Source organism: Haemaphysalis longicornis, unplaced genomic scaffold, assembly GCF_048455015.1.
Source record: "Haemaphysalis longicornis isolate Haplotype H1 unplaced genomic scaffold, Haemaphysalis longicornis Haplotype H1 scaffold_6, whole genome shotgun sequence".
Classification (NCBI taxonomy): domain Eukaryota; kingdom Metazoa; phylum Arthropoda; class Arachnida; order Ixodida; family Ixodidae; genus Haemaphysalis; species Haemaphysalis longicornis.
In genome coordinates this window covers 41918261-41942235 of record NW_027526407.1, presented here as the reverse complement: position 1 = coordinate 41942235, position 23975 = coordinate 41918261, and the positions used below count along the sequence as shown (strand labels likewise).

Genomic DNA, 23975 nt, shown 5'->3' with positions numbered 1-23975 from the left:
ACAACCTCAAACTCTAGCCACTCACTGCATTTGCGGTGCTTTCCAGCGCGGAACCCTTGTAGCTTTCCGCGACGCCCCCACGCCCCCTGTAAAAGTGTCCACTGCCACTTTTATGTGCGGTGTTCGCAGCGTCATGCAATGCTTGGCCAAAGTAATGCCCAAAGCAACAGTTGCTCGCGCCCACCAAGAGCTTGAAACAGCCAAAGCTCGCTGCCTTTTTTGCAACTTAATGAAGTTTTGCTTCACGGAATACATTGTGTTTTGATTCCTCACAGCTTCGGCGCAAGTAAAGTTCAAATGAGTTAGCTTTTCTCAAGTTGCTGCATATATCGAAATCCTGCTTATAACAATTTTTGGCCGCCCCGCTGACTTCGTTATAACGAGGAATTACTGTAGTTATGATAGGCTCAGCAACGCCAATAGCAGTTAGTTACCTTGGTCAGGTCAAACGGGTTGAACTTCCATGTCTTGGCCTGGTCAAAGGTCATGACTTGGATGTAGAAGGTCCAAGTCGGATATTGCTTGTTCGCAATGGCATTGTAAAGATCACGAATAGAGTAGTCCGGATCTTTGGAGGCCATTTCGTCAGCCTTCTGCACTGGCAGGTTCTTGATCTTCTGGTCAGTCTGAAAGGGAGACAGAAGAACTGAATTTGTCTTTTATTGGCTCCCAAGACAAACACAACCATCACTTATTGCGTATCATGAAGACAGAACATGTTTCAATTGTAGGGGCATCTACAGGGATGGGTGTACAGCAAAGAAAAATTGCAGAAAAGAAATTCCAGTGCCAGCCGTGTACAAAAGTCTCCAGCTTGCTTTCTTAAGACATGCAAAGTATTGCAGCCCTCAATAAAATGGAATTTTTCAGGTGTTCTATTTATCTGCTTACATAGTTAAAAATATAGGTCAAACCATACTTTGCCTACATTTGTAGATTTCATTTTATTTTTTAATTGTACATTGTTTTAGAAGCACATTACAGTTAAGTAAAAGAAATATAATACAGTGAAACCCCCATTAATAAGACTTCCAAGGGATCGCGCGAAAGTGTTGTATGATCGAGGCCAAGGGTAAATGCCGGCCTTGTAAACGGTCTTACGAGCCAAATGGGCTAAAACTTTTTTAAACTACTATCATATATAGCATGTTCTCATATGAATTTTAGCTAAAGGTTTGCAAATAAAATTTTTAAATAACAAGCCCCTCTCCTACAGAGTGTCTGAGCTAGCCCGCCCGCCAGCCAGGTGCCGTGCGATGCCGTGCGGCGCTATTCATAGCACGCTAGCCCCGCACCTTGAGAACACGAGATAAGGCTGACATGGTTGAGTAAATTGAGGGTAAAAGACGAGAGCAAAGCTGCCAAGGCCAAGGAAAACAAACTATAGTACCAGGCGGCGATGAAAAAAAGGCGGCAAAGGAAGGCGAGAAAAAAAGGTTACCCTTTTTTTATTGATTTTGGCTTCAAAACAAAAAAGCCATATGGCTAGCCAAGCCAAGTAGGCGAGGAACGTCGCTAGCTGCAATGGCGCCGCCCACAGCGGCCCGCGATTGCATCGCCAGATTTCCCTCTAGTATATGTTAGTATGAAACTATGGATGCGGTAACACGCTGCAATAGCAAGTCTTCCAATACGTAGGCACAAACCTTGTAGTGGAACTTGCAGTACACAGCTTCGCCCTTGATATTGACCAGCTTGAAGGTGTGGGAGCCGTAGCCGTTCATGTGGCGGTAGCCGTCCGGAATGCCACGGTCGGAGAACAGGAACATGACCTGGTGCGTGGTCTCGGGACGAAGGCTGATGAAGTCCCAGAACATGTCCACGTCCTGGAGAATCGAAGAGTGAAGCAAATATCAGCATATAGTCATAAAACCTCAGGGAAAAAAGAGTTACGCCTACAGGTTTAGCTAGCTGACACGGCAAACATTTATGCATGTGCACTTTCAGCACAACAGCACACCGCTTCCACCTGCTATTAGTGGCTTCGAACAGCTAATCAACCAAGCATTGATGCAGCCTGCATTTGGCACAAACCCGGAAATCTTCCAGTGTACAGGTGACACCAGGAACTAACATATGCCACTGCACATGAATGCAACACTGGCAAATTAAGCTTCACAGGTTCTATGCAAAGCACGTGGATAAAAATGGAAGATTTTCGAGGAGTAATGATTGACAAGACTGAAATAGTATTCTTGAAGGAAGCACACTTTTTACACAAATTCCTGGTTGGAAACACCCTACTGCCTCAGTCAGAGTTTCGTTACAATAAAAGCAATGTTCCACGCCAAATAACTTCTCTCGATGGCGAATACTCCCAAGCCATATTGCAGAAGTCAAAATGTTGCATTGGCAGGTAAGCTTTCAGAGACTAGTGGATGGCTACACCGACATATCTAGGTTAATATGAAAGCTTGATAGTGCTGGTGAACAATGGGTTTGAAGTTTCAGAAGACCCAAAAGTCTGCTAACATTTCCTAATTGTCACACAATTCAACTAGCTGCTTTACCACAAAGTCTCATTGTTGAAGAAGTTCAAGTGGAATCAATGCTTTGTTGAATAAACAGCCGAAAACCTTGCAGGCCAGGAGCTGCCTAGAACTTTTCTGGATATTATACGAACTTAACACTCATTTGCTTGAAACTAAAATTTAAGCATTTGTAGCCTGTAGTCTCCAATCTAATTTTGTTGATTTGATGAAAAAAAAGCACAAAAGTCAGGAAATGGGGCTGCGCTGCGTTTACCGCCCTAGCAACTTCATTAGAAACAACCAGGCAGCTCAAGGAAGAATTAAGAGTAGAGAATAGAAAGTAGAAAGAATAGAGAGGAAGAAAAGGGAAGGTAGAGGCGGCTCAAACCTTAAGGTGGGTGGCGGGGTTTCGCTTCTGTGTGTGGATGAAGCTGGGGAAGAGGAATGGGTCTCGGATGAAGAAGATTGGCGTGTTGTTGCCGACAAGGTCCCAGTTGCCTTCATCAGTGTAGAACTTCACCGCGAAGCCACGAGGGTCACGGACGGTATCAGCCGAGCCGCTCTCTCCGCCTGAACAGCAACAGGAAGTGGAACCATCATGAATATACCAACAGGGCCAACAAAGTTAGCATGAGGGGCTGCGAATGTGCTTGTGCACAGTCCTGCACCTTTGGGAGTACCAAAGTCAAGGTTAGGGAATTTCAGTTTTTCTGGATTATGAACCACTGCAAGTTGATGGGTGTCACAGTTTGTGTTCAGCACCTCAAATCTACGTTGTTTTTTTACAAAACTGTAGCTGAAAGCTACAGCTGTAACTGTAGGTGAAAAGCTTTTTGCACCATTTTTGGGACCAATCTTCAAATTTTTGTAGAAGTCTGGAAATCGGAGAAGTGCCGCTTAAATCGTTGACTAGTTTTGTACATAAAAAGAACACCGGTACTGATGTTCATGTATTCATATTTTGTCTCAGATGCACGCGAGGTTTCTTTTGTGTTTCAAATTTGCAGAAATTCAGGGAGTTGTGTACTACTGTGTAGCATTCTTGCGCTGTTTGCTCTTCCAATTCTGCATGGTTGCGCAAATGCTGGGCGTTACATAGTTGGTCTGCTTTAATAATTTTGTCCATTAGTGTTTGCATCATTCTTTTAAGGACTTATTTTTGTCTTCGTTTTGCAAGGTACAAGATGCACATTTTGATTCTGCAAGCCCCCATTTATGTTTAGTTTGTCTATTCTTGAATATTGTGGTTTAACATTTCATTCAACCAATTATATCTATTCATGCAATTATGATCAAATGAGTTAACCCCAGTAATACCACATTTTTGTGCAAATGCAGAACATTACACGGGTGGGGCCGTGGGGGGTATTCGACAAACAATGGCATGCATTAAAGACTGATTGCCAATTAATTTAGCAACACCAAGTTTTGCAAAACCAAAATTCAGAAAAGAAATGGCACACACCGACAGTCGAGAATCGGACAGCCAGGGGAGTCTTTTTCCCCACGGCACTGAAGATGGAAGCCTTGGTGTACTTGGTGATGTCGTGGGTCACTTCAAAGTAGCCGAAGGCCCCAGCTCCCTTGGCGTGCACAACGCGCTCCGGAATACGCTCCCTGCACAAGTCACGAGAAAGCGCGCACAGACTCATTCCCATGCCCCTGGAGGCGATGTACAAAGCACCACGAGAATATAGTTCTGACCAGATTAGCACCAAAGAAATGCAGGAAAATAGAAACGCAGGGAAACAGTGGGCAGTGTACGGCTCCCAGATTGACTGATTGACTGTAGGTTTAACGCGCCAACGCAACGCAGGCAATGAGGCGCGCCGTAGTGGAGGGCTCCGGATTAATTTTGACCACCTGGGGACCTTTAACGTGCGCCGACATCTCGTACAAACGGGCGTTGTTGCTTTTCCCCTCCATCAGGAAAGCAGCCGCTCCAACCGGGAATCGAACCCGCAACCTTGAACTCAACAGCACAATGCCTGTGCCACTCAGCCACCGTGGCGGGTGCGGCTCCCAGACTCACCATGTATAGTCTAGGTGTAGGAGTCCATGTGGAAGAAAAATATGGGATTGCAAATTTAGACAAGACAGTCCCCGTGAGTCACGGACTGATCAACAAGGAGACCCGACCACCGCGCGAGAAAAATTAAAATAACAACATGCCTTAGTTTAAAGTTTCATCTGTATTCAGCATGAATTGTATGAATGACAAAAGGTCTAACAAGGCAAAGCTACCTGGTAAAAGAGGTGCGCCATAGTGGAGGGCTCTGGATTAATTGACCACAAGGGGATCTTTAACGTGCACCAAAATCTCGAATACGCTGGCGTTTTTGCTTTTCGCCTCCATCAGAAAAGCGGCTGCGAGGCTGCCGGGATTGAAGCTGTGTCACTGGGCTCAGCAGCAACCACTGGGTCAGCGTGATGGGCAACAAAAAAATATTGCGCTAATAGCGACTGCTGGCTCTCTTTAGCCTTTGCCCTTAGGCACAAGACAGAGATAAGGTGCTCGTACAGCTATAGTTAGAACAACATTACCAATTTATCATTTCCGTTGTTTAGTAAGTTTATTTAGCAACTGCAATCAAGCTGGACTTGTCTACCTAAAACCAATTTACGCCTTACTTTCTACAAACAAGCTTGGCAAGGCAGTTTGCGACTACACGGGGTGTGGTAGAAAAAAAAACATTTCTTGAAATGATTGTTTACCAAAATCGGAGTTCTATTTTTACACCAGCAATGCTAGGACACCATTTTCTTGGTGCACATGTGTGCTGTACCCGCGACTCACAGAAAAAATAAAACAAGTCATTGTCAATGTTTCACCGGGCTTGACGATAAGCCCTCTGAAACCAGGAGATGTTGAATGCTTCAAAAAACATTTAAAATGTCAATTGTGTAGCGAGTGCTGAACAAAACAGTCACATTTACTGATGCAAAAGAACAGGAGAAGCAATGGGGTATTGAAATGTATTATGCTAGAAGAATTGCTCAGAACTTAGCTTGTAACGGATAATGACACCAAAATCATCATTTAACATAGGAATCATTAATCACATCTTACACACGGCTCACATGCTTCAATTCCCTTCTGGCCTTCATTTGTGTCAACACCGGGGTCATTCGCGATCAACCTTCCAATGAGACATTGCAGACAAAACACAAGTTTGGCTCATTCCAAAGATTGCCTCGTTAGAATCATTCTGACAGCACTTTTAATGCACACTTCCCTCAAATAAGCTATATAATGAGGAAAACAGGGAATGCCCATTCGACCCACTAGCCCATTTCCCGCAACAGAACCCATGATGTCATATGCCCAGCTATGCAATTGGCTGAGGTCGGCAAAAGCAAACACAAATTAGGAAGAGCTGATAAGCTTGCCGAACTAGCTATCTGCGCTTAAATGCAACGCGTATTCAGTTTACAGCAGCAAGAATGAAAGTTACGTAAACACGTAAACTTGAAGTACCGATGCGCACTGCTGTTGATACTGGGCGCACTATGCTCGTCTTAGCTAAGGCGTTTTAGCCGAGTCCGCCTCTTTGGAGTTGTCTTACACGACACTGGCAGATTGGCATAAGTGACAGTCTAACATGACCGTTTGTAGAGCATACACTATGTCTCAGGAAATGATTACTTTCAACCGTAACAAAAACAAGCCAGGTGCAAATGCGGTCAAAAACAAAGCAACAGCGGACAACGGTTCGTGGCAGACTACGGTAGTGCCATCTGGGAGGACCGACGGTAAACAAGGCTGCAGAGCCGAATGACGCATTAGAAGTTTGTTTGAATAGCCGCCCTCCTCACGACTTCAAGGCAGACGCCACAAAAACACACTATTTGGTGGGAAAACCAAAATTTTAACCTGAACTGATGAATTTCTCAGTGAATACGGCATCGTTTGCTGCCGGATAAGCGCTCGGGGGCACTATAAAACACTAAATCTTTCCAATAAAACCATTTATTAAGGGCCCTTTCATGCCCTGCGAGCAAGGCAAGCCCACCTGTCAAAGTGCGCCATCTCGTCGAGGAAGACAACATCCTGCAGCAGCACAGGGCCCCGGGGACCAGCCGTCTGCACATTGGTCTTGTCGCCAATAGGAGCTCCCCAGGACGTCGTCAGGGGCACAGGCTGGGTCAAAAGAAGTGGGAGAGTAAAGTTCCACATCAGCTTGCATACGCTTTGCGATCATAGAATTTAAATGAACAGGCTTAAGCCCCGTGGTCATTTAAGCACGTCATTTAAGTCACCTTCATATGAGGCAGTTGTAATTTTTTCATATGATTTTCTTTGAATTGCTTCATCAAGTCAAGCATACATCGCACATACATCATGACTCATTGCCCCAGCAACGTGGTCTTCACTAAAGAGCTAAATGAGTAGGCAGCCCAAGATGCCACTGACATCACAAATGCGTTCGCAAAATGCATTCAAACTCCAGTTTTCATATAGTACAAAGAAAAGAAGTGATCGCTCCGATATTTCTTGAGAGATGCAAAGATGGTATGTTGCAACAGGTAGCGGGTTCGTAAGTCCCTCTGCACCACTACTTAAACATGCCAGGTTAACATTGAGGAAACAGCGCACCTTAATGTACACACAACAAAAATTTTGCATGGTCAGGTTATTTTTGGATGTCAAACGAGCAAGTTTTTTTTTTTTTGTTAGGTGCGTTAGGATGTTATTCATGGCTCATTTTCCCAACCATAAGCAGACCCATATTGATGAAAAATGAGAAACGAATATGGGCCTCATTCTACAGTTAAAAACCTCTTATGTGGCGGACTCAATTCTCACGGCTATAAACAGAGTACCCAAATGTGCTAGAAGTCTGCTTGGTTTGGAACAAAAGTTGCAGCCATTTCCCACAATTTCCATTGAAACCATGGGTTAGCATATGTGAAAGTTGGGACAGCAAATAGAGTACGAATAGTTAAAGACTGCAAATTGAATAGAATATTTTCGAAAATGAACACATCTGCTTTAGTGTGCTAGAACAAACAAAAAATCGTAAGGAAGACAAGATGGCAAATCACAACCAAATTTGGCATTCTCTGGAATGAAGAAATGCAGGTTTATCATGCTGCACAATACAGGCAGTGTATTGACTATCTGCAGTCCCTATGATCTTAGAAAAGAGGCTAGGCATACTTATAATAGTGGCTAGAATAGGCACTGTAGCATACTAGTTGCTTGTAGGAGCATACTGCAAGCCACCGAGTAACATCTCTTGGTTTTACGCGACTGTTTTGACGGGAAACTGGATTATGAATTTTAGACAAGTAGCGTTTCAGTGCAGTACGTCCACCAATTAGCATATAAAAGGTGTTACATCGCAAACTGCCCGTCTTAAAACTAGTTTGCGCGATGGCGGTTTGCGGCAGGTTCGAAAGGCATTGCGTTTTATTCTGTATACCCTAGGTGGCGCCACACTACGATGGCGGACAAGATCGCCAAGATGGCACTCAGAATTGCCATAAGCGAAATTTTTTTAGTTTTCTATATAGGCAGGTAAGTGCCATTTTTAATTCTTGGTGTTAAACAAAATAGGCCACAAAATGCGACCCCCGTGTAAAGTTTGAGCGCCAACAGAATAGCGGTTCACTTGGGAAAATTTTTTAAGGACGCCATTTATCGATGTAATACCCTGGGCTTATTTCTCACGAGGCTTACGCATGTATGCTCTTTTTGCACAACTTTGGCGTCGTGCAGGAAAGCCAACCAAAAGAAAGCATGCCTTGCGGTGGGGCGACGTGCGGTAGAACCAGGGGTAGAACCAACTTTCAATTCTCTTAGACCTAAATTTCAAATTAATTGAAAACTTATTGAATGGTAAAACCATGCTGCGGACCAATTCAAGTATAGCAAGCACTATTTACAAAGTACTTGAAGTTTCGAATATTTGCACACCTCGAATTGAGGCTACTGGCTAAGTTTCAAAAACGCGGCGTGCCTTCCGAGCGGTAAATAGGCTTAAGAAAAAATAAAAGGGAAAAAAAAGACATTCCAGTCCGAGCGCAAAAATTAGCATTGGAGCGTTCAAACAGATGCACATTTCCGATTATTACGAGGGCGGTGTCTGCGGTAGACCATTCATCACTTGTTGCAGCTAAGCGTTGTCAGGTGCAGCCGCGGCAGCTTCAGAACTTCATTCTTATGTTCTGTGTTTTGCATAAATTAACCGGGCCCATTTCGGCTCCCTTCGATCGTGCCAAACGTTACCTTGTGATGCATGGCCAGTTGGCATATTTTACGCGAGAAATCTGCGTAACGCTTTAATCTACCTTAAAGGACTACTGACACGAAATTTCAAAGCTGAGATAACCATGTAAAATGCTTCCTTTTTATCAGGAGATATCTCCCAGCGAGTGTCAACTGCAATCGCCCAGAGCGGGCCGACATGACATCTGCTACTTGCCCCAAACTGCCGACGTCGGGGCTCTCGTGACGAAGCCGACTCGCTGGCTGTGGTTGGCGCGCGCTGCTCCGGCGTGTGTACACGTCATGGTTTTGGGACTGATGTCATGCTGCCAGGGCGCGTGGGGACGGTGAAGACATCGGCCGGTATGGGCGCGCGCAAGCGCGCACGTCCAGAGCGGCAGCGGTACGGTACGGCAAGAATGGCGACGTCACGTGATACCTTCTATCATGGCGGCCGCTTGGCGTTTGTTTTGTCGAAACCGAAACTGACACGAATAAACGACGCCATAAATGTTTACGTTGCGGTCAACCGTCTAATGTCATTCTATGATTAGTGTGCTGGCAGGCACGCATAGCAGCGAAAAAAACGTAACCCGATCAGCGGACCTTTAGGTATTTACATTTGTCTATTCGGTCCGCTACCACAGTTGAGGTTGACCCCACTGCATTAGCTGAATAAGGTTTCACGAAAGCGACGCGAACGAAGCGATGCAAGAGTGAAAGACAGATGCCATACTGAAAAAACATCAACCACATATCTACAGCTGTTTGTCATTGGCATACATCTGCACATTTAATCCAATGAACACATTTTCACTGAACAACATTTGTGTGCAACGCTCATTAAAACGTTAAAAGAGAGCACCCACATTTAGGCCCACCTTTTTGAACAGCGACTGCTCGCAATTCACGGCCGTCGTTGTAGTCTTTTGTATGCAACCAATGTGGGGGCCTTCAGACACTGACGGCTTAGTAACTCGGGTCGGCATATAATAGCAAGAAAATAGAAAAAAGCCGTCAACCTGGAAAACCCAATTCACGGCCACGTGCCATGGTATACCGTCTCAAGGTTGGTAGACCGTGCGAAAAGAAACAAATGCATATCAGCTACGGTGACGAACGTCTGCTGCTGAAAGCAGATGTGCCGTCCGCTGACTTGCCTGCAGAAGTAACGGAAAACTGCCTTGAAATAAAAAGCAGCTAACTTTCTTGTTTTCCTTTCGCCTGAAGCTGGGAACGACACGCACAGAACCGTTAAACATGTGGAAGGCGTCGCAGACGATTTTTGTCTCTCAGTGTTGTAGTTAGGTCGGAGCTCTAAAACCGGCTCGGTCGTTGGTGGCGACAGTAAGCAATGTTAGTCTTGCATTTGCATTAAGAAGCAATGCCCCCGCGAGACGCGATAACGAAACAGCCTTCGCTTCGACGTGACCCGCTTGAAATAACGGACTTAGTTCAGAGGAGACCGTGTGAGCAGTGTGCCCTCTCACAAGATTCCTGTCACGTAGGTTGCGCAACCACACTTAAGGAGTCGTAACAGTTATCTAGTAGAATCTGGACGCCGCGAGGTTGCCCGTAATTATAACACCGGTAAAGCGAGACAGACTGACGAATAGACGACGATCGGCTGTTCTTGATCATTGGTGCCCTCAGCCTGCTGAGTACATATGAATTTGGGACAGATGAAAAATAACCATGGCACTCGTGCATTCGTACGGCTGCACTGAAACTGCCCATGGCCATCACAAGACTTTAGAATTGCCGCTCACCAGAGTAGGCTTTTCTAGTACCTAAAAAAGGCCTGTGCTGGTCACGGGCAATTTCGCTGCAGACAATTCTTTCAGTGCAGACAACAGACAACTTTAGTGCAGTTTGATGCGAAGGCTTTTTTTTTTTTTTAGAAATTTCGACACGACCAGCACAGGCTTTCGTACGTCCTAAAATAGACTGCTGGTCACGGGAAATTTCAGTGCGGACATATATACGGAGGCCCAACAGTGCCGTAGTTCTTCGATTTCATCTACCCCGAATATAAATGTGCTCACTCTCCCGAAAAGCAACAGTCAGATTTCGGTGTGTGGAGGGGCGGGATGTGTATGGAAAGCAGAGCAGTGGCGTCAGTGACGTATCATCTAGAGCACGGTGGAAGCCACCGTGCTCTAGAGTGCTCAGGCGGACAAAATCAATAGCTGCCAAAGTGGCAGCTATTTTCACGCGCGGAGGTAAAACTTGGCACTGTTTTGTCTGGTTTGCCGGCACAACATTTTGAGGTCCGTCATCAGAAATGGACACGCTGCACTAACTGGAGCGAGTGAGCTGACAAACATCCGTACGGAGGACAATCTTCCGAGCTTGTTCCAACGCGCTCGCTGAACAAGTCTTTCCCGTGACCGTCTAATATTAGTTAAAGGGCACTGCATGCAGTCATCCCCAGGTTACTACAGGGTTCAGAGCGACCACGTACGCAGTGTTGGATGCACTGGGGATTCAAGCCCAAAAAATGCGTACTACAATTTACAGTGATTAGTACAGAGCCAAAACTGACGACAACACAAGGCAAGGACATAGACACCACTTGTCCGTGTCCTTGCATACAAGTTCTCTTATTTATCCCGGAGTAATAACTATGTATAGCCCAGACTTAAGCACACTGACAGGTACAATGCATGCATTTATCCGGTTTTCAACTGGGTGTAGGCAGTTCTGAAGCCCTACGCGAGCGACATTGAAAAGGAACACACAGGAGAAAATTGCGCGAGGCCAGACGGGCAACAAAGCGCGCATTGGAAGCTGCATTCGGCCTCGTCACACGAGGAGGCTGGGCCCCACCGCTGGGATGCCGGAAAACCAGACGGGCGGGACCGGCAAAACTGGCCCGGGCCGCGCCGAAACCGCTCCCCCAGCGAGACAGACAAGGTCCTCCTTACAAGCGCGTGCAAGAGGTCAGAGAAAGCTCCGGCTGCCGGGTCCGTTCTTGCACGCAGCAAGACTATGCTCCTAGCCACCGTAGCAGGACCGAGCTTGCTGCGCTACACAGCATTGGACAGCCGTGGAATGCTATTTCCCAGATGGCGCGAATGATCCCATGTGAATCCCGCACATGCCGTATTTCCGCGCGAATAACCCGCCCCTGCATACAAACCGCACCCTCGCTTTCAGCTCGCCAGAAAAAAAAAAAAAAAAAATATCCTCGCGCATTGCCCGAACATTTGATACAGGAAAGTGCAGCTTCACGGCACAGCGAGCATTGCCGTGGAGCTGCTCTTAAGAAAAAAAAAAAACCGTATTATCCGCACCCCATCTCTGCCACTAAAATTTTCGCATTTTTGGTGCGAGTTATACGCGCAAAAATACGGTATTACGTTGAAGGAGGGGAATCGTGGGTTGTAGAGATTGATAGGCAGTTCAGGCTAGGAGGGAGATTAGGTTAATTTACTTTTACTTTCATGGTATTTCATGCAGTAACAGCTGAAAGTTAGATTAGCTACGCTTACTGAAGGTTTGAAAACGTCTGTAGGTGCTGGCAGCCACACCATGAAGCAGATTGATCTTTGTTCGAGTATGTATGAACTATAAAAAATATCTTAGTCTGGGCGCCAAGTTAGGCTACGGAAAACAATGGGTTACCCAAGGTATCATTCTCGAAAGCGATTCAGTCCTACACATTGGAACGCTCATGCAGATCTTCGCGATAAAATGTACTATCTAGATAGAACTTAGGCGGAATACGATAGCGCGTGGGGGGAATAGTTGCCTCCTACTTTTAGGGGCAAAGCACCTGAAGGGCTCGGGCTGTCGGCGCCTCCTGCCGTGGTCTCATGTCGTCACGGTGAATCAAGTTGTCAAACGTTGGTAAAAAACAAGTGTAGAATGAATAAAACCGCTTAAAAATAAATTAGCAGGATTTAAAGTATGATACGAGAATACGCAGGATTTAATTACATTAACACCAGAAATTCGTTCAATTCCGTCTGGAAATTGGTTTCAAACACCACGTTTTCTCCTGCAAAGTACACTTAGCATGCTGCGACGTGTGACGCGAAGACAACTTAAGGCCAGTCTGTATGTCATTTAATTTCTTAAACCCAGTTCAACGCAAGAGAGGGCGCCACCGCCTCGGCAAGCGCGCGATTGCTCCTCCCAACGGAGTTTCTTCCGTGCCCAATCAGCGCGCGCCGTGTGGCAAGAGAGACTATCTTTGAATACATTTATGCACTGCATGCTTCACCGCTCCCCAGGTTTTACGTTAGTGGAGATGGCCCGGGATTTTTAATGTCCGACAACGGTGAAATTTACGGCATACTCTGCAAAAAATAAAGCTGCTCTATAGCTTCTATTCGTAACAGAGCTACGCACTCGAACAACAGACCCGTCCTAGCATCGTTACGCAGGCACTGTGAAAGACGCGTTGCTTGCGAGCATTGCGTGGCCAATTTCTGCTGCCTTAAAATACAATAAAGGGGAAGAAAAATGCATAGCAAGGTTGCGCGGTACATACTGTAATATACGAAGCAAAATGTTGCAGGCAAAATATGGGACGAAAGGAAAACTTCCGACAACAGATTTAAAGCTATCACTGCATGCAGCCATTCTTTCACGCACACAACGGACAAAAACACTCGCCTGCTGTCAGATGGTCCCACCATAAGGGCAGTGCGGGAGAACTACCCTGAGTGAATTCCTCAACTCAGGCCGCCATATTTCAGAAGTTGTCCAGATGTTCTGTCAGTAACGCAACTGTGTACATTCGTAGCGCGTGCCTAGCCAATCAAAATAAACCACAAATACCCTATCTGAGCGAGTTGCCCAATGTTCTGGCCGCCATATTCCGCATGTACGCCAGGTGTTCTGTCAGTAAGGCCAGCGGGTGCACATTCATAGTGCCTGCAGACAATAGTCGCGCAGTCCTGTGATCACATGCCAGCACAAGCTATGCGAAGCGGTCGGACACATGTCAAAATGTCGCGCGCTGATTCTACTCCCTTCAACCGACAGCTCTGTTGCAGGCGTTGTCCGCTGCAAGCTTCCAGGCAATAAATACGGAGCGCCTAGCAGACAACTTTCCAGTGCATTTGTGACGTCACGCGCGCGGCAAAGATTGTTACATTTTTTCCTCCATGCTTGCACATTTTGCAGCACTCGTGGTGCGCATGCGCGTTAGCTACCCGCCGGGTCGCGGGATGTTGCGATGGTATGCCCAATGCCCTAGCGCTGCCGTAATGCAAATAGTATTTTCTGAAGACGAAGTGGCCATGACGGACGTCCGTACGGAAAATTTACATCGCTGGTGTTGGATGTGGCGTGATTTCGTTTGAAGCGAACAACCTGAAATGCTTTGTGGATCCTAAATCGATGGTGTCATGAAGCCGAACGAGGGATTCAGCGACACGAAGCTTAAGTTTTTTTGACAATCCTTATATGCAACCTAGCTATTTCCAAGCAAGAAAGCCTTTTCCCAAGCTCCAAATCGTTTACGACAAACTTAGCTCTAAATTTTAGCAAGTTAGGTCGCGGAGAAATAAAAATGCCCGAAAACATGTCTTCAGTTGAAGACAACGGCCGGCTGACTCAACATATATGCAAAGTAACAAGTGTACCTGAAGTATGCATGCTCCGACTGCTTTTCAATTAACTTCATACTTCGCAGTGCTCCCCAAAACATTCCTCATTAATGACGGGGCAGATCTCACGTGTCTTGAGTTCGCAGTTCAACACAGGACATCCACCACGATAATTTTCGGTTAAAACTGCCTTGGCGCTCAATTCCGTCAGATTAAACCTCGACATGAGATGCAACATGGCGCGGTACAGGGAAAAAAATGCTCGCCGCATGTCGCCGCATTTCATCGGTGCTCCGCATTCCTCGCGAAACTACGTGGTTGAGGACAATAAACACGCTGGTCGACCGCACGTGACAGGGGAGGAGGCCCTCCGACGTAGCCGCTTGAAAGTATACGACGAGTAAGCTATCGTTATCCGGCGAGAAACAGAACGCGGAAACTTCGCTCGTGCCGAGGTCGACGAGCGGTCGTGTTTTCGCCGTACCTGGGCAGATGCGCAGTTCCGTATACCTATGAGAGTGGGAGGTCGCCATTCGCCCGATCGCCAGACGCACGTTTGCCCACGGCCTAATTAAAGTGTTCGCTAGGGCGATTACCGATTGCAGCATGTTTATCGCGATTAAATGATGACAACGAAGCCGCGGCCCACAACAAATGCAGAAAACTGTCGCAACCAAATATGAAAATGACTATGGCAGCAACTGCGGTTGCGTCACGTCACTTCCTGGTCACATGACAAGCGTTGGACATCTCCTAGAGGTCGTAACGATTAGTTTGGAGGCATTATCTCGTTGCCGGAAGCGAACTGGCACCGATCACGGGTTTGTAGCCTCTCAAGCATGACGATGTTTACGGCACTAGGAGACCAGGTATTCCTAACCGGCTTTGTAGAACAACGATGCAGCGTTTTCTATAGGCTCACTGAAGACGATTGCACACATTTTTCAGTTTTATCCCGTTGGGCTTTTTTTTTTTTTAATTAACGTATGAACGAATTTCCACAAGGAGTCGGCGGCGTCGGCTGTTGTGACGCCGTTGGCAGCTAGCAGGGCGACTCGTGTAACACATTTCGAAAGCGCACTAATGGCGCCTGAACAAAAACACATAGCAGTAATTATGCAGCGATGTAACATGAGGGCCTGGACGAAAGAAGCGGCATCCGGAGGCCACAAAACGCCCGCGTTATACAAGTTCGAACCTTACGCAACACCAAGGCTTTTGTTTACCTGTCCGGCTCTGTTTCGCAGAGGTTGAGTTCAGCTACAAAGTGCAGCCATGAGCAAAAAAGTAAACCATGGCGGCTGCACACTGCAAGTATAATGCGTTAAAGGAACACTTATATAAACCGAGAAAACCGCTTCCGTCAGGTAAAAACCCGCAAGCCGGCCGTCCGGTACGGGAATCCCAGAGCGAAATAGGCTTCAGCCCTCGTGCAATACCCACAATTCCACGATGCAAAGAGGACGCGTTTCCGCATGTGCGTCCGTCAGTGGTCGCTGGGGTTAACTGCCCATTCCAATGCAATTCCTTGCACAAAAAAAAAAAAAAGCAAAAGACGCTGGCCTACTAGCTATACAAAGGTTGATTCACATACGTCGGCCAAACGAGAGTTACTGGAGTGTATCGTCGAAGAGAGCTCTGGCTATATCTATAGCAGTGTCTTCAAGTGTGACAAGAATTGGAAAGATTTCAGAACAACGCACACCACAATTCAAGCACCGAATTTTACTGGAAAAAGGCCCGGTTACCGTCTGCTCACAAGGAATCACACTCGCATTTGTCACATTCAAGCAGTTTTGAAGGGTTATATGCAGAAACATGGCGCCTATCACCTCACCAGAATTCTTTGGTTTGATAATATTGTGAAATTGATATGGGATAAGGTAGTGTGAAGGAAATGTGGTTATTAATTACGACTCTTAACGTTATCGCAAACCAGATTTTCACCTCATTCAGGTTTTCGGAAGCGAGTTACACACGAGAAAGGTCTACCTCCATAGAAAAAAAATGCTTGAACGTGCTTCCAGATGAGGCCCGGTCCAGCGTACAGCAACGCACACAGGAATACATTACGTGCGATACATTCCAAAGCTATATACCGAAGTACCAAGTGAATTGTCTTCAAGTGCAACAAGACACAATTTCGGCTATAGTTGTGCGTTCTAGGACTGTTGTACCCGTTTACGGCAGTAGTAGGCATTAGATTAGATATATTGGATATAAACTTAATCTGGTTTTATTGCTGACATATTGATCTAGGGTGCTCCGCTCTATGTCGAAACACAGCAGTTACTCAACGCGATTTAACCAGAGTGTTTTCAAAAGTGTATCTAGAGGGGCAAGGTGCACTCTGCAAGGTACAAAGTGCACTTCGCTCTTCAAACAGGCCACGTTTTTAAAATGGGTAAGAGAGAAGCAAGAAAGATTGTGGAGGCGTACTTCATTAAGGCGAGAAACAAGTGCATCAGTACACCGTCGGTCGCATTATCACTCAAAGAACTCGAGTTCTTAGATGGACCCGTGTAGGTTTGCACACGCTGGTGTGAAGTTTTCATGACGTCAAAACCGTGTATTTAACCTAGGGTTTACAACTAATAAAGTTTAGTTGGAAGTGGCGCCTTGTCTGTGTCTACGTGTTTCTTCAGGTCCCCGTTGTCTACAGCCTCAAGTTATTCAGTGTGTATCTAAAAGATCGCTTTTTAGCTGAATCTACTGAAGGCGTCATTGCAAGGAGCTTACCCACAAGGGAAAAAAACACCCCATGTGCTTCAAAGCACACCGGCAGTTGCTATGACACTCAACGATCGGACGGTCCTTCCGTGACAACAGCAGTTGGGCCAATTGTTTCGTTCCGTGCGGAAGTGCTTGCTCATTACGGCCCGTCTATAGGCGCCACTTCATACTCGAATGACGCTGCTGCGGCCGGTGCGATCCCACTTCCTGATACGCCCAGTCTGGACCGTCAACAACCACCACCCTCCACGTGCCGCCCACCCAGTGGCCCAGACAAGGCGACCTCAAAACGACAGTCTGCCGCGTAGTGAACAGGAACCCTCTCCGCGGCCGCGCTGTCCGTAGGGTTTCACACTCTGGAGGGAAAACTGTCGCCCAAGTGTCGCGCCAAGTAACAGAGATCTGGCCAGAGTATAATACACCGTTGTACATGACATTTCCAGATTATATATATATATAAAAAAAAACGTTTGACTCAGTGCCCACTTCAGCAGTAATACGTAACAATGGAGTTGACTAACCGTCGTGGAGCCTTGCGCCATGACTTGTGGCTTCTGCCGAAAGAAACAGGGGCAAACGTTTCTTTTAAAAGGACAGTCAACCGGTTTTTGTCAAGTATATTTTCTTTATCCCAAATGGAAGTGCATCACTTAAAAAAAAACCCTTAACCCGAAGCGGTTTTGCTGATGGCGCCCTAAAACATTTGAAATGGGAATTTTGAGGTCGACCAGCAGCATGCGTGTCCCGCCAAAAGAAATTCTGGCAACCATGACAGTACGCCGTGCGGAAACGTACTTTAAATTGCACGAGAGATTGAGATAAAAAGAGGTATTCAAAAACATGTCCCCCGGCTAAAACAATAATGTGCAACCTTTCCTGTTCCTTCACGCTGTTTCTGAAACACGCATTGAAACCGACGGAGTTGTTTGGACACGTGAGGTAGTGTCACGTTTAGACACTAGATGGCGCCACCTTTCTGACTTCAGAAATGTTAGTGCAAAATTAAAATTTCCAACTGTTTTAGACATTACTTGTACTTACCGCAGTATATAACACGCTGGCTTTAATATGAGCTAGAGGACATGAAAACAAAAATCGGTTTTCTGTCCCTTTAAGGCGAAAGTCATAACTGTTTTATGAACGGCGCTTTGAGGTACAGAAAACTGTTGAGCGCGCGCTGGGAAAGGGAAACAGCTGCGCCGCAGGAAGATAGGCCGCTGACGTAAGTGCAATACCAGCCGCCTTGAGAGTTATACTCGGGAACGAGTTGAGAACGGCAATAGCTCACGTACGGTATCACTCCGCCTAAGCGACGGACCCGGATGTCAACGGGCGCGCGCGTTTTTGAAAGGGACATCACTATGAATGCGTGATATCGTCTGCCTTTTCTCACGTTGTTTGTCTGTCGACGCTGCAGTAGTTTATGGGCGCATTAAGTCCGAAACATCACGAAAACGGCTAGTGTTCAAAATATTCCCAGTAACGCACTATTTACCCCGCGCGGAGTAACATCCGGCTGCGGTGATGAGGCACAAAGGCAACTTTCGTTGTCATTCTCAAGTTGTGCCCGAGTATAGTGAAGGTATCGACGAGGACAAAGACTCCTGGCGATAGCAACAGAGCAGAATGAGCTTCCGGGGGTGCTGTCCAGGGGGGATGCTCAAGTGGTGACAAACGCGGCCTGCAGCTCAACAGAAGGTCTAATTATGCTTTCACCTCAGCATTTCTAAAAAGTTCCAAGCATCCACATAATGTTCCCTTGTTTATCTTGCATTGAGGTTTAAAACAAACCGGGGAAGCTAGCAGAAAATCTCGCAAGGCTTGAACCGTAGCGAAGATGCGGGTTTTTTTTTTCTACGTGAGCACTGAGGGACACATCACGCATTTTCACAAGTTTGAAATTGTTTATTTACACGTTCCGTCGTCGATTTACACTGCGCTAGTAGTGGTTACCGTAATATACACCGATATCGTCGTGTTCCTCATGGTAAACATCACACGGAGTGGGCAAGCGTTCTGCAAGCTCATCCTCGCCATTGTAGACTTCCAGCAGTTCCTTCCCGTCAAATCGAGGGAGCGGGACCTACAAGTTGTCTCGGTATAACGCGTTGCACTCTAGTAGCGCGGGGACGCTCGGCAGTCGCCGCGAGGCACGCGCTCGGCATTTTAGGAGCGAGTTCCTTTGGGGCTGGGGCTGTTGCCGTTTCCTGTATTCGTCGTAATCGTCGTCTCATGTAGTCACGGTACTAAAACACTGGGACACTCGTTTACGACTCGCGCTAGAACGCTTCGTGCTTCAGACACAAGACTCTTACAGCGTAGCTGTATACTACTACCCCACAAAGGTTTCATTTCCGTGAGCAAGAACGCCAAGGCGCCAAGAATACTTGTACACCGCATGCTTCGCTCCTCCCAAGGTTTCACGTTAGCGGAGATGGCCGGGAATTTTTCTTGGTATTTTTAACACGTTCCGCGCCACAAATTGGGACCGGCTACGACATTTCCGCTGTTAAAAATGAATCCTTGAAGAGCTAACCTTTTGTATTGATAAAACTTGCAATGTTCTTTTAACAATGTTTTTTCGTCAGCCACAGCCTCAAACTTCTGAGCTTATGCATGAGCCAAGCCAAGCAACTTGTCTGCGGAGCACAACGGTAGAGTGTACCCTACAACGGCATGCTCGCTAGCGCGCCTCTACCGCCAGATGAAACTCAATCCCAGCGAGTCGCTCTACGGCCCAAGCAGTCAATGAGGTCTTCGCACACGCCCTGCGAACGTGCCTGTGGCTTCTATTACCGCATGGCATGCGCCCATGCCAGAGACGCTGAACCAGCGTCAAAAATATGCTGCGCGAATGAAGTATGTGGGCGCAGCAATAAAAACCGGCTGCTGCTGCTGGGATCGTCACGCTTCGGCGGCCACGTTCGCTGCGGGCGAACGTCAATGACCTGGAACGACTGCGTGGGCAGTACCGTTGATCCAGGTGCTATTGGGCTGATGGATTTGTATTTCGCCCGGATGGGGGCCCGGCGAAGTGAAATGACCGGCACGTAAGTCATTGGACAGAGTGACCTGTCCGGGATAACGGCTCTTCAGATCAAAAAGAATTACAAAACAAGACACCTGCGAAATCTGTCCAATCTCTTTTCTAGCCGGCAGTTTAACAGGCTGACGTTCATAACACTGACGACACACATTAGGCGGACCGGAACATTAACTTTCACCTAATGTGTAACGGGAATAGTAAATCACGCAACAAAAAGGACTGGCATGACAAGTTATTCTGACGAGCAGAGGTAAAAATCAGCAGTCCTCAAAACCGGCGAAGATGGGGGTCGGGAGGCGATTTTACAAGACATGGAAAGGTACCCATTGAAAGAGTGAATTCTGAATTAGGCTATAGCAGGGATAGTTCAGAACGCGCTTAAGGAAAGACGATTCCACCCCACACCCGATCCCACGGATCCGCTACCCACAAAAGAGCGAATTTCGGAACAGCTGCTTACAACATTAACCCCGACAATCCAGAAAAAAAAAAAAAAAGAAGACTGGTCTCTAACGCGTGTGCTTTTCAAAATAAAACTTTTTTTACACAGCGACTGTTTATTTCACTAAAGCCAAGCCCTGGAATTCCCTTCGCATTCCTTAACGCAATGTACACGGCCTACTCATCGCAAAGCAGCGCAGGTGAGGGCTGCCAACGAAAAGAAAAAAAAAAGAAAATTTGAGTTGTCAGAAGCAGGTCAAATTCCCAGCACATGGTCGTCATGTCATTACAAGCTGCCTATACGATTCCAACAAACCCCGTAATGACCTCAACCGGGAAAACGGAACGGCGGACGCTGTCAAGGGCGTCACGCAACCGCGGAGCAGCTATTCATTGCAGAGAGGGGATGCGCCACGGACATTCATGCTCGCCGACGCGTTTTAATGAAGCGAGACATTCTTTCGAGGTGTGAAAAAACTAGTTCTCGTGAGCGGTATATCTGTGTTAACATGGTTGCGTAACCGTAATACTTGGAGGAATAAAAAAGCAAGCCTGGGACGTGATAACGGGAGTGCGAAATTTACAGACTATACCCGGTATTTTTCGTGGCTATAGGCGTACAGAACGCGTGGCTACATGTCAACCCAACAGACGAGTGCGGGCCTAACAGGTGTTCGTTGCATTGAGAAGGCACCTACATGCATAGCGGTAAAACATAAGTTCGCACAAGTAAGAACTGAAGATTTATTTCTGGCTGATCATTCCGCGTCTTCAAAAGCCCCTAGAAGTAAGTATCAAACTGTCTTTTACGAGTGCTAGAATTATTGGTAGTCATCAGGAACTTAGAATAACAAACAAGAGCGGTGCAGGCGGAAAAAAAAAATCTGAAAGACACTGAAGTGGTAACGCGTTACATTTTATTTCAAGCAATGCGATGATGGAAGCATTGTCACTTTATACAAAAGTGGTGTCGAGAGTGCATTGCAGTGGATACCGCACCGATGGAAGCATTGTGTTTTGATTATCGTCTTGATCCTTTTTCCTTTTAGTGGTTCTTCTCTGGTAAATCAATGATGAGAGGTATATCCAATCGTCCGTGTCCGCCCTACATTTACGCTATTGGCGTAGACGTGATTTCTTGTGCAATTAGAGCGCACAGATTATACACATGTCTACCACTTATGTTTCTGAACCGAAGTTTACAGCGCATTAAGTAGGTTTACTCTTTGTCAGCTGCGCCCGAAAATCGGCTGCAGTGCAGGAGATGTGTTATCCTCGCATTTCGAAGATCCCCGATTCGAACCCCGGACCATTGAACATTTTGCTCTATTTGACTCTTTCGCTGTCAGCCATATTTGAGACCGTATTTTTCGCGTAGTGGGGGGTTTAGGGCTTCGTCCATAAAAAATGAATCTAGGAACAAGCGATAACGATCTATATAGTTATTCTTTTGTTAGAGTTTCCACTAGCGAATGTTCACGCGAGAGCATCGTCCCATTACATGCAACATCTGGCGGGCATTGTCGGTCAACATTAAGGAAAAAAGTAATGCCAGCCAGAAAAAAAAAAAAAAAAAACTTGTTTAAAAGACATAATCCAACTGCAAGTACGTCATCTCTCAAACATCGTCGAAGTGCTGAAACCCATGCGTTCTAAATCATGATCAGGATCCTTCGCTACTTGCAACGCGCCAAGCAAGACGGTTGTGTCTTCGTAGAGATACTCCGCAAGTATAAAAACTGCCCCTAACGGGAATACCCGGGGAATCGTCGGCCACCCTGAGGCAACAGACTTATAAACGAAACGGACAGGATGTGATATTTTCTCTGCGCACGTACATGACAGACCCATCTGGGCACCACGACAAAAATACCCCAAGAACTCCACAAGAACGAGAAGGGTGGCTGGAAGGAGACCGTTGCTGATAAAAGGTCGTTCGACTAGAGTTTTCCCCCCATTTATCTAGCTCCTAGCTGTTGAAACGTAGATAAAGATTTAGATAAAGAAAATCTGTAATAGTCAGCTCCGAGTCAGGTTCTGTGAAGAGTTTGCGGCTCAGTAAGCCGGCTTGCTGCAGATTTCATTGAAAACGTTCAAGGACTGTGTTTGGTGCGCGCACGCGCAGTAAAGCAACAGCTTTTTCTAAAACGCTCCACGCTAAAAAGGTTTCCAAAAAAGTTCCCTAAAAGATCTAAAAACAGCTCTAAAAACATCTCAGAAGCTCTAAAAAGATCTCAGAAGCTCTAAAAAGATCTCGGAAGCTCTAAAAAAGCTCTAAAACCACCAAGGTTGACTTACCACTGCGCAGGAGTTATGTTGGGCTTGGCGCGCGTTATAGTGTAATGGGGCGGTTATTCCGTTTAGCAAGTATAAGTGCACGCGTTGCATGCAGAGCTACATGTCGAGAAAGAACGTTGACATGGACGCAGGCAAGGCCAGGACGCGAGTCGCATCAGAAAGACCCGTTCGCAATAGCGGGCTGTTCCAACATTACGGCTGGTGTTGGGCAGCTGCTTTATGGCGACACATGGGAGGCGACGGGACTGACGTGCTTTGACAGGGTCCTAGAAAGCCATTGAAGCGCGAGGACGACTTTGCCTCTAACAGATTCAAGTGCCTACAATGCGAAGGGTGCACTCCAGAAAAAGAACGTCAAACCTGGGGAGCGGAGAAGCAAGCAGTGTATAGGTATTCATGGCGCCTCTGCGTTTTTGACAACGGAGACGAAACCGTTGGGGGTAGAGGTATACGCTTTGCTGTAGAAGTCTCTTGCCTTTGAAGCACGCAGCTCTCTTGCGAGAGGCGTAAACGATCGAGTGTCCCGGTGTTTTTTAGTACGCGTTACGTTCTAGCGCGAGGCCTAAACGAGTTTTCCGGTGTTTTAGTATAGTGACTACACGAGACTACGATTACGACGACAGGAGACGCCAACAGCCTCAGCCCCCAAGGTGTGAAAGCGGATATCTCAGCCACCTGCAGGCGACTTATGACATCACAAGGAGTCAGAAATAAACGACAATTTGGCGGAGCTTGTCGAAACATTTATCCTCGAAACAAGATAAGCGCCTTAAAATGTAAAATCTGATTTTACCCTAGGCCTGTTTGACCTTTCACACCAAGTCTGTCGGCATTTAGATCGTATCACCTAAGTCGACAGAGTTCCCACAGTGAATACCATTTTTATTATTAACCACATTACGTGTCTGCTTATGTGTGGTTTTGTAGCGAAATTTTGGGAGAAGTACCTTTGTTAGACCAACGTCTTGCAGGGCTGGAATGACGTTGAGTGGGTAATTAAAGGCAAATTCTTTCAAACCAAACAAACTCCTTTAATGGTCCCTTCAAGACAACGTGCCGTGGGATGCAGCTTATTACGGGCCCCAATTGGCAGCAAACGGTCACGTCGCTCCGTTGCCAAATAACATTCTTGAAACCACCCCGCACAGCTAGCAGATATGAAGGCTTACGTACACTGCGCTCGCGCGCGTTCGGAATGCAGTGTATTATGCGGC

General features: G+C 46.6%; 1 protein-coding gene across 1 annotated transcript in view; it reads right to left on the bottom strand.

The window, feature by feature from the left end:
* The window catches only part of LOC144142522 (catalase-like), a 67643-nt gene that overhangs the window by 23488 nt on the left and 20180 nt on the right, over positions 1–23975 (bottom strand). Inside the window, exons 2-6 of the mRNA XM_077674102.1 lie at positions 6485–6612; positions 3937–4088; positions 2860–3041; positions 1647–1826; positions 435–626 (exon numbers count right to left, since the gene is read on the bottom strand). Of these exons, the coding sequence (XP_077530228.1) occupies positions 435–626; positions 1647–1826; positions 2860–3041; positions 3937–4088; positions 6485–6612 (834 nt within the window). The remainder of the gene's footprint in view (positions 1–434; positions 627–1646; positions 1827–2859; positions 3042–3936; positions 4089–6484; positions 6613–23975) is intronic.